The sequence below is a fragment of the Pleurodeles waltl genome, chromosome 5 (genome assembly GCF_031143425.1).
Source record: "Pleurodeles waltl isolate 20211129_DDA chromosome 5, aPleWal1.hap1.20221129, whole genome shotgun sequence".
In the NCBI taxonomy this organism is placed as follows: domain Eukaryota; kingdom Metazoa; phylum Chordata; class Amphibia; order Caudata; family Salamandridae; genus Pleurodeles; species Pleurodeles waltl.
The window spans coordinates 58,770,417-58,780,382 of record NC_090444.1 but is presented as its reverse complement, the minus strand read 5'-3'; the positions used below and the strand labels follow the sequence as shown (position 1 = coordinate 58,780,382).

The 9,966-nt window shown below is 43.7% G+C and overlaps 1 protein-coding gene across 1 annotated transcript in view; it reads right to left on the bottom strand.

Moving 5' to 3' along the window:
• Positions 1-1,271: 1,271 nt before the first annotated feature.
• The window catches only part of LOC138296983 (extracellular calcium-sensing receptor-like), a 121,466-nt gene continuing 112,771 nt past the window's right edge, over positions 1,272-9,966 (bottom strand). Inside the window, exon 6 of the mRNA XM_069236500.1 lies at positions 1,272-2,197. Coding sequence (XP_069092601.1) covers positions 1,272-2,197 — 926 coding nt within the window. The remainder of the gene's footprint in view (positions 2,198-9,966) is intronic.

Below are 9,966 nucleotides of genomic sequence, written 5' to 3'. Positions count from 1 at the left end.
GTTAGGGCGTCTTAAAATGGGGCAAGTCAGGTTGAGGCAAAAAAACCGCCTCAACCCGATTTGCGCCATTATTTTCGACGCCCAGACGCCATTTAAATGACTGCTGTCTTAGTAAAGACAGGAGTCATGCCCCCTTGCCCAATGGCCATGCCCAGGAGACTTATGTCCCCTGGGCATGGTCATTGGGCATAGTGGCATGTAGGGGGGCACAAATAAGGCCCCCCTATGCCACCCAAAAAAAATTAAAAAATATAAAAAATTATACTTACCTGAACTTACCTGAATGTCCCTGGGGTGGGTCCCTCCATCCTTGGGTGTCCTCCTGGGGTGGGCAGGGGTGGCAGGGGGGGTCCCTGGGGGCAGGGGAGGGCACCTGTGGGCTCATTTTGAGCCCACAGGCCCCTTAACGCCTACCCTGACCCAGGCGTTAAATAGTGGCGCAAATGCGGGTTTTTTTGACCCGCCACCTCCCGGGCGTGATTTTTGCCCGGGAGTATAAATACGACGCATTTGCGTCGCCGTCATTTTTTTAGACGGGAACGCCTTCCTTGCATCTCATTAACGCAAGGAAGGCGTTCACGCAAAGAAATGACGCTATTTGCCCATACTTTGGCGCTAGACGCGTCTAACGCCAAAGTATAAATATGGCGTTAGTTTTGCGCCGAATTTGCGTCGAAAAAAACGACGCTAATTCGGCGCAAACGGAGTATAAATACGGGCCCATATTTGCAGTAAGCATCTGGTTACCCTGCAGAATGAGTTGTTGTTAGTGTTGAAAGCCTTGGTTTCAAAATGGCTTCTTTGTTTGCCCAATACCTGCCAGATGCTGAAAACAGCTGGCCGTATGTACTGTAATTGAAACACTTTCTAGAAAGCTTATCAAGGAAGTAAGAGCCAATAGCATGGCTTGATTCACAATGTGATTGGCACTGCCTCAAAGCAATAGCTGACCCAAAGCTTTTTCTCTGTGTACTAGTTCAAAGGATAGGCCTTATGAAAGACCTAAAAACTGGACATTAACATTCTATCTATCTATCTATCTATCTATCTATCTATCTATCTATCTATCTATCTATCTATCTATCTATCTATCTATCTATCTATCTATATGTATATATACACTCCCTTAATACATGATACACAAATTGCATCTGAAGCTTTTATATTTAAAATATTTTCACTTTTATTCTGTTTGGTTACACAACCAAAACATTTGTGCAATGAATTAGCTCAGAAATTTTCAAGACTTCAAGGGAAATCCTGAATCTTTTTCAAGATTTTATCATTTTATTGCCATAATTAGCTTTCTCTATTAAATGTCTTCTAGTGTTGAACTTGGGTTTTAGCACGATAATGAAACATTTAGGAAAGAAAATGCAGCCCAGTAGCCCAGCACTGGAGGACTGGATGGTGAACACCTCCACGGCCACCATGTACTTGCCTTGGGTGCTGGTGTATGCTGGGATGAAGGACAACCACACACTGACAAACACAAGCATGCTAAAAGTAATTAGTTTTGTCTCGTTGAAACTGCCAGGCAAGGTCCTTGCTAGAAAGGCCACGATAAAGCTAACTGCGGCGAGAAACGCCATGTATCCCATCATGCAGTAGAAGAAAATCAGATGTCCTTCATTGCACTGGAAAATGATCTTCCCTTCTTTAGCATCCATGTTCATTTCTGGGAACGGAGGGGACTTCAGTATCCAAACAGTACATATGATGATCTGGAAGGCTGAGCAGAGACAGACAACTCTGTTTGCTGTGTTGGGCCCCAGCCACCGTCTCCAAGGGCTGTGGTGGCTGGTTGCCTTGAAGGCCATGATCACCAGGATGGTTTTGGCTAGGACAGAGGAGATACTGACGGAGAAAATGACTCCAAAGAACGTTTGTCGGACCATGCAGCTGAGGCTCGTGGGCCGGCCGATAAATACCAAGGAGCAAAGGAAGCATAGCATGAGGGCCAGGAGCAGGAGGTAGCTGAGCCCGAGGTTGTTGGCTCTGACGATGGGCGTCTCCCGGTACCAGAGGAAGATGCACAAAATAGCAGCAGCAAGGATTGTGAGGAAGGTGGCCGTAGTGGTCAACATCAGGCCCAGAGGCTCTTCGTAGGAGAGGAATTCGATTACTTTGGGGACACACATATCTCTCCTGTCGTTGGGCCATTGATCGTCCGGGCATCGCTGACACTCGGCTGCATCTGAACAAGCAAAAGACATGATATCCTTAGTCAGTTTGAAATGTGTGACTCTATAGTGTAGAATGAAAAGCTAACACATTGCTAAAACACTGTTCAGGTGCCTGAAATATTCTTCATCTTCCATATGACATGATCTCGTGTCCGGGATGAATCTTTGAGATTCAGATGTAGTGCTCCAAGCAGCTTTTTACAACTCTCCCAAGGGAGCAACACAGGCTTATTAAGGGGAAATGGGTAATCAGAAGGGAGGGTTGATAAGGAAATTGTTCCTTATTCCTCAGCAAAGATCACTTAAATCCTAAAGAGGACCTTGTACTTTGAAAAGAAGCCTGATCCACATAAAATGTATTTTGAGATGGGCAGCAGCCATGTTGCCTCTGGTGGCTAGGGTACCGCCCCCCCCTCATATCTAGTGCTGTCATTTGAGAGGGTGAAGACTCACCTATTTCATGTCTGGTATTTACATTAATTAACCTCTTTCATGTTAATGTTGATTGGTCTCTGTAAGAAATTGGACAAGCTGCAGCTCAAGAGGGCTTCACGAAGCTGGATACCACTATTCAGAAGTCCTGGTGAACATGGCTTGGCTGCTGCAGAGAATAATGTACCGCAAAGTTAGGCCAACCGATGATGCACCTTGGGTTGATCAGCTGTGTTGCTGGGCTGGAGAGAGCCTACTACGCATGTGTATTTGGCCGGCCTGAGACAGCCGGCCAAACATACATGTGCAGCGAGGGGGAGTGCATTGCTTGTCACCCCCGTGGCCCCACCCCTTTAACAAACAAAACAATAATAATAAAGGTTTTGCAGCTTCTGGTCCTTGGTAAACTCAAATTCTGCCAGCAGGTCTCCTATTAGCATCACTGTCGGCGGCTGTCACCTAGCAGCATCACTGTAGGCGGCTGTCACCTAGCAGCATCACTGTCTGTCACCTAGCAGCATCACTGTCAGCGGCTGTCACCTAGCAGCATCACTGTAAGCGGCTGTCACCTAGCAGCATCACTGTCTGTCACCTAGCAGCATCACTGTCAGCGGCTGTCACCTAGCAGCATCACTGTCTGTCACCTAGCAGCATCACTGTCGGCGGCTGCTTACAGTAATGTTAGGTTCCCAGGTTTTTACACTTTTGTTGTTCTCAGAGACATAAATGTAACAAAACATGTATTGTCAAAGCGTTTCTCGCCTTTGTGTGTGTGTGAGTGACAAGGTAATGGATGAATGTGTCAGTGGATGAATGGGTGAGGAAGGGTGTGAATGGATCAGTGAGAGAGATCTTGGATAGTTAAATGGATGAGGCTAAGTAAATGTGCGGACAAACGCAAATTAGTGGAAGGATGGATAGATGGATGGTTGCATGCATGGTTGGGTGGATGATTGAACGGATTGGTGGGTGGTTATTTGAATGTATGATTTTATAGTAAGATGGATGAATGAATGATCAAGTGTATGAATGAGTGAGTGAGTTTGTGGATGGATTAATGATTGAATGACTGCAGGTTCTTAGGAGTCCCAACTCCTGCTGCATTCCATAGTGTCACAGGATTCCCTGCTCCCTCAGCCTCCCACTCAAAGCACTGCCACAGGGAACCCTGCACTCTTAAACAAATGTTCCCTTCCCAGCACCAAAGCCTGGTCTAAAGCATGAACAAAACCCTTCAGCATCCGAGTGCAGTACATGGAGCCTGAAGGGCTGTAAACCATGGGCTCCACCATCTCACCTGTGCTCCTGTGCTGCCTGCCACAGGCTGGTGAAAGTAGACACCTCCCAACAGTATCATGATAGCTCGCAGGCTGCTGCTGGGCCCTTTACCCTAACTATGGCATAGAGGGGCTGCCCCACTATATCAGGCACCCACCTGACCCATCACAGTTATTATTATATCACGTGGGATTCTGTAATCCCAGTATGTGTGGCAGTAATTCATTTTTTTATAATCCTTGACTTGTGTCACATCAAGTAGCCGATTGTAAAGAAAAGATGCCAGAACTCGACTATTATAAGTTATTACAGTTGAGTTCTCAGGTCACAATGCCCACTTCCAGAGCCAGCAGCCGAGGCGAAAGGCAGGCAAATCATGGAGCACAAATGAAACAGCTGTTTAAAGCAACGAAAAACCAGTGCGTTGCTCTTCTTTCTGCTGCTCTCTGTTTTAGCTTACAATGTCAAGCAGAGAGAACATGCTTATTTTTGCACTCCTTAGAGAGAAAAAACCTAGAACCTTTCTGCATGTTTCTACACGTTCCAAGATACTGCAGCCTTTTTTTGCATTAAACTATTTCTAGTATCTGGTTGCAACAAAAATCGAACAGGTTTTTGATGTGTTTAGGTTTGTACTAGAGATTTTATTTGTATTCTTCATATTTGCAAGCATGCACGCCCTTTCATACGAAAGAACTATACTCCAGATTTGTACGTGGTATGTGGGAAAGGTGATGGTGTGACCATGTATTATATGGGATAAAGTACCTCCTGACGTACATTCTGAGGATATTGCAAGACAACAGGAGTTCCATAACTATATAGAAGAAAGAGGCCAAAGGCCGAGTTTCTTTATAAGGTTATGGAACTGTGAGATGACTTGCAATATTCTTACCATGTACAGGAGGGGGTACTTTATCCCATATACTACACGGTCACCCCGTCACCCTTCCCACAAACCACTTAAAACCTTGGTGTGTAACTCTTTCATATGAAAGAGAGAACATGTTGGAAACAAGAAGAATAAAAAAAACGTTTTTACTGCGATACTAAACACATCAAAAACCTGCTAGATATTTGTTGCGAAAATATATTAGAAACAGTTCAATACAAGTCAGTTTAAAAAAGAACAAAACTGCAGTTGCTCCAATTTGTAGAAAAATGCTAAAAAAAGTCTAGCTTTGACTTTTCTATAATTATCCAAGGAGCACAAAAATAAACATTTTCTTTTTGCTCGTCACTGAAATAGAGCAGAAGAAAGAAAAGCACCATTCTGGTTGTTGCTTTAAACAGCTGCTTTAATTATTGTTGTGACCTGACCTGCCTTTCACCCTGGCTGCTGGCAGCATGCATTGATGGACATTTTTGCAGCTGTCCCCCAACTTTTTGCCCCCCTTTGAACTGCTAGATGCTGGTTTTTGACTCTGACAGTGCACTGAAGCCTGCGAAACAGGGTCCACTGCCAGCGTTCTTACCCCTTAAAATGAAATACCCACCTGGCAATCACTTTAGCACCCCTATAAGTCCCTAGTAAATGGTAAACCTAGTTCCCAGGGAATAACCACTAGTAAAGGGGGTCGCTAACGGCTGTGGAATGTATTATGCCACCCTAAGTGACCCCGATACAACTTACATGCACACTGCCATTGCAGGCTGCGTCTCATGATGCTATCTGTGAACGAAAACACGACATGGCACACTCATTGTGTGTCATGCCAAAATAACTGAATATAATATATGTAAGTCACCCATTCAGAAGGCCTTGAAGCCCCAAGGTGGGGTGCATTATATTTTATGTGAGTACATATCTGCATGAGAAGATATGACCCTGTGATGTCTAATTCGATTACTAGATATTGCAGGTGAACAGGAAAGCCATCTTAAGGTAAGTAGTGGGCATTGGTCATTATGAGCTACCCAGTTACATAATGTCCCCACTTGCAGCCCGTTTCTTCCAGGTCCAATTTGTTTATTCTTTTCCTGTTCCGTCCTTTCTCCTTCTCTTTCTCTTCTTTCTTTCCTTTATTCCTCCTTTCAGCAGTACTTCCATTTGTTAATTCTTTCTGTTTTTTCCTTTCATTGCCCTTCCTTCTGTCCCTCATTTCTCCTTACCATTATTTTACTCTATTTTCCTGCGGCCCATATTTCTTCCCCTCCTTCCATTTCCCATTTGATTTATTTGTTCCTTCCATATTTTCTTCTTGCTGCCCTTTTTGACAGTCTTCATTTTATTTCTCTCCTCGTTTTTATTTATTTCCTCTGTCTTTCTTCTCTTATGCTTTTTCCATCCTCCATTCTTTTTGCTTTGGATCTTTTTCTCCTAAATTGCATTTTATTCTCCTTCCCTCCTTGTCACTCCATGTCCTTCTCGCTTATTTTTCTTTAGCATTTACATAATTTCTCTTTCTGTCGCTCATCTCTGTGGCCCCCTTCGGGATCCATCCCACAGCTTTGTCATGTATTATTGCTGCAGCCCTGTGAGCCCCAGATCAGCTGGGAAGGGCCCAGTGCTTAAATTGTAAATAAAAAGGTTCTGGTGCCCAAAGCCCTCATCTTAAACACGCTGCTGCTGCAATTAAATGTGCGAGCACGGAATACTGAGGCAGCGTAATCCTGAAGCCATCTCGGGCCTCTTCAATCCATTTACAGCCACTCCCTGCCCCTTCAGCTCACTCTTGCAGCTTTCTGCTTTCTCCCTTTGTGACGCTTTTTTGTTTTTCCCTTCCTCCGTCTTTCCCATATGTGTCTTTTGTGCGCAGTAAATGCTTGAGGCAGAAGAATAAGCCCCGACCCTCAAAAATAAGTGCCGGTGCTCAGCACCGGGAACAACAAGCACAAATTAAGCATAAGGGCCACAATTCCACCCTAGTAGCACCCCGCTTCAGCTGACAGAGCGGGGGCTTCACCACCCCTTCTTTGTCCACACGATCTTGAAGTTGTTTAGTTATAAGAGTTGAAATATATTTACAGCGCCTACTGTTCTGACGGAACGCGACGTAAATGTATTTTAAATGACAAACATGTAAACACATCGTACATGTCAAATTATACTGAGGAATAACATCACTTCCGCTTGAGTTCTTTTATTTCAATGCAAAATGGCGATCGATATTTATAAAAAATCAAGCTGTTTATAATATCAAAAATAACCTTATTGTTTTTTTTTAACAATTCATATTAATATTAAATTGAATAAATATCTACGGCAAATATTTAACTGTAGTTTGCCAATTCAAAAATGAAATTTTCTAACGTGAAAACGACTGTCGTTATTGTTAAAACCTTTAAAATACTAATTATTTATTTGCAACTTTAAATATTATTTGTTCTAAACTTAAAACTATCTAGAATCACAAATGGTTTCGTCATAAATTAACGTTTATGAACATTCTGAACTCTGTGGCTGCGTTCGGAAACAGCAGGCTCAGCGCTGTGGGCAGGTTTTTGAGCCAACACTGACCCCTGCTGTTCGTTCGTAATTTACAGAAAAGGAGGCAGGACCCGGAACGCGAGGGGGTGTAAAGCGGCGACACGCGGGGACCGCGCGGGTGAAGAGACCCTGCGGGGGTGGGATGGAGGGATGTGAAGTGCAAAGAGAAAAGGCAGAGAAGAGGAGGCAGCCTTGTTTGTTGTTGGAAATTCTAGGTTTCTAAGAAAAGCTTTGGGCACCGGCTCTTATGATTTCACAAAATAAGCACTGAAAATACCTAATTTAAATTGCTTCCCACTCTTTGCCCATAAAACTTTCAAAAGCCGTTCCTACTTCATGATCATCAGTTCACCAAAATGCCAGGGGTAGCGGAAGTGACATCACATGCCCTTTGACCTTTACTCTCACTCTCACACACACATGCTTAAACACACACTCTCACATAAACACACACTCACTCACAGGCATGCAAACAACATACATAAAAAAATATATTTTTTTTTACTTAGCAGCCAGGGTGAGTCACATTCCAGCTAATTGTACTCCGTTCGTATATATAGCATAACATAACATAACTTAGCATAGGACAGCATGACATGACATAACATAACATAGCATAGCACAGCATAACATGACATGACATAACACGACATAACACAAAATAACATAACTTTAGCATATCATAACATAACATGACAAAACACAACATGACACAACATAACATAACATAGCATAACATGACACGACATAGCATAACATAGCATAACACGACACAACATAACATAACATAAAACAACATAACATAACATGACATAACACGACATGACATAACATACCCATGACATAACATACTCATGACATTACATGACATAACATAACACGACATGACATATAACATAACATAGCATAGCATAACATGACATGACATGACATAACATAGCATAACATAACATGACATAACACAACACGACATAACATAACATAACATAACATAACATGACATGACATAACACAACACGACATAACATAACATGACATAACATAACATAACATGACATGACATAACACAACATAACATAACATAGGATTACATAACACAACATAACATAATATAATATAATATAATATGATATCATATAATTCGCTATTAGAGCAATAAAGAATTGCCAGATATCAAGGACACTGGAGCCCCAACCAACGTCCATAAGGACGAGTTTCCCCTGCCTTCCTGGCACTGATTTTGCCACCTCTGAGGCCAGGGGTCACAAAGGCAGTGCCAGGGGTCGCAAGGGGCCAGCCAGTGGTCACAGCTGCTAACCCTTATGACTCCTAAATAATGTCCATTTACTACTCTACATCTTGAGTTCTAGAGTAAACCAGTTGTTAGTGTGAGTCTCTCTTTACTCAGGATTAATCCAGTAAGCTTGTCGTACACGTGGTGGTTAGATCTCTCATCTGATTTTACAGTCTATGTTCTTAAGTTTGCAATTTGGTTCTAGCGCTACAACTATAGGGCCACCTGACAGCTTAGAGACTTCTGCAGCGCGCCTACTGTACCCTTTGTTACTTTAACGTCTGGTTGTCATATTTATAAAGTGCGCTATCTCCAAGGATGGTATTCTGGTGCCCAAACATGTGCAAATCTAGCCTGGCATATGGCTGGCAAATGGGTCTATTTGATGAACCAGGTGTTCAGCTTCTTGCAGAACTTAAGGATGGAAGAGGAGACGCTGATGTGTAGTGGCAGGTTGTTGCAGGCCAGTGGCAGCTGGTAATTTGAGCCAGACACACAGGCACACTCACTCACACCCATGCATTCACACCCATGCACACATACAAACACCCCATCCCCTCCCCACACATGCATTCACATTCCGGTCGAACGTATGTACCTGGTGGGTTTGTAGTAGGATATTTGGTTCTTGATGTAGGCTAGGGCCATGTTATGCAGGACTTTCAATGTGTTTGGGAAATTGAACTGGGTATGTTTGTGTTTTGGGAGAGTGGAGCTCTTTTAGGTACCGTGTGCAGCGTGGTAGGTTGAGTGTGACTCTCGCTACGGAGGTCTGACTGGTTTGAAGTCGACTGGTGATTTGTTTGCTGGTTGTGGCATAGAAGGTGGTCCTGTAGTCAAGCTTGCATGCGACAAGGGTGTAGGTGACGATTTTGCATGAGCTGGTAGGGAACAATTTGAAGGTTTTCCTCGACATGTTCAGGGTGTGGAAGCAGAAAGCAGCCATGTTCAGCTGGCTGTCGATGATGAGCCTGACGTCCTTGGTGTGCAGTAGCGTGGGTCGGAGTTTGTTCGGCCACCAGGTGTAGTCCCATAGTGTTGGATTCTTCCCCTCCATCACATTTTGTGTGTATGATGTAACACCCTAAGTGTATATCCAGACGTGGGTCCTGTGTTCACGGTGCCACCGTAACTTAAAGCTACACCTGACTGACAAGCCTCAATCAGGGCAAAATTGGTCTGGGGTTGTTGTGTTCCAGTTCAGGGCGGCCCTTCCAATTCAGACTGGGGCAAGGTCAAGACTGATTTGCGTATGGCTGGGTCCAAGCTGAGGTGGCATAGAGGGTAAAAGAATGATGGGTTGGGTTACTACCCCTAGTGATTGCCAACTTGTTGTAAGCATTCCT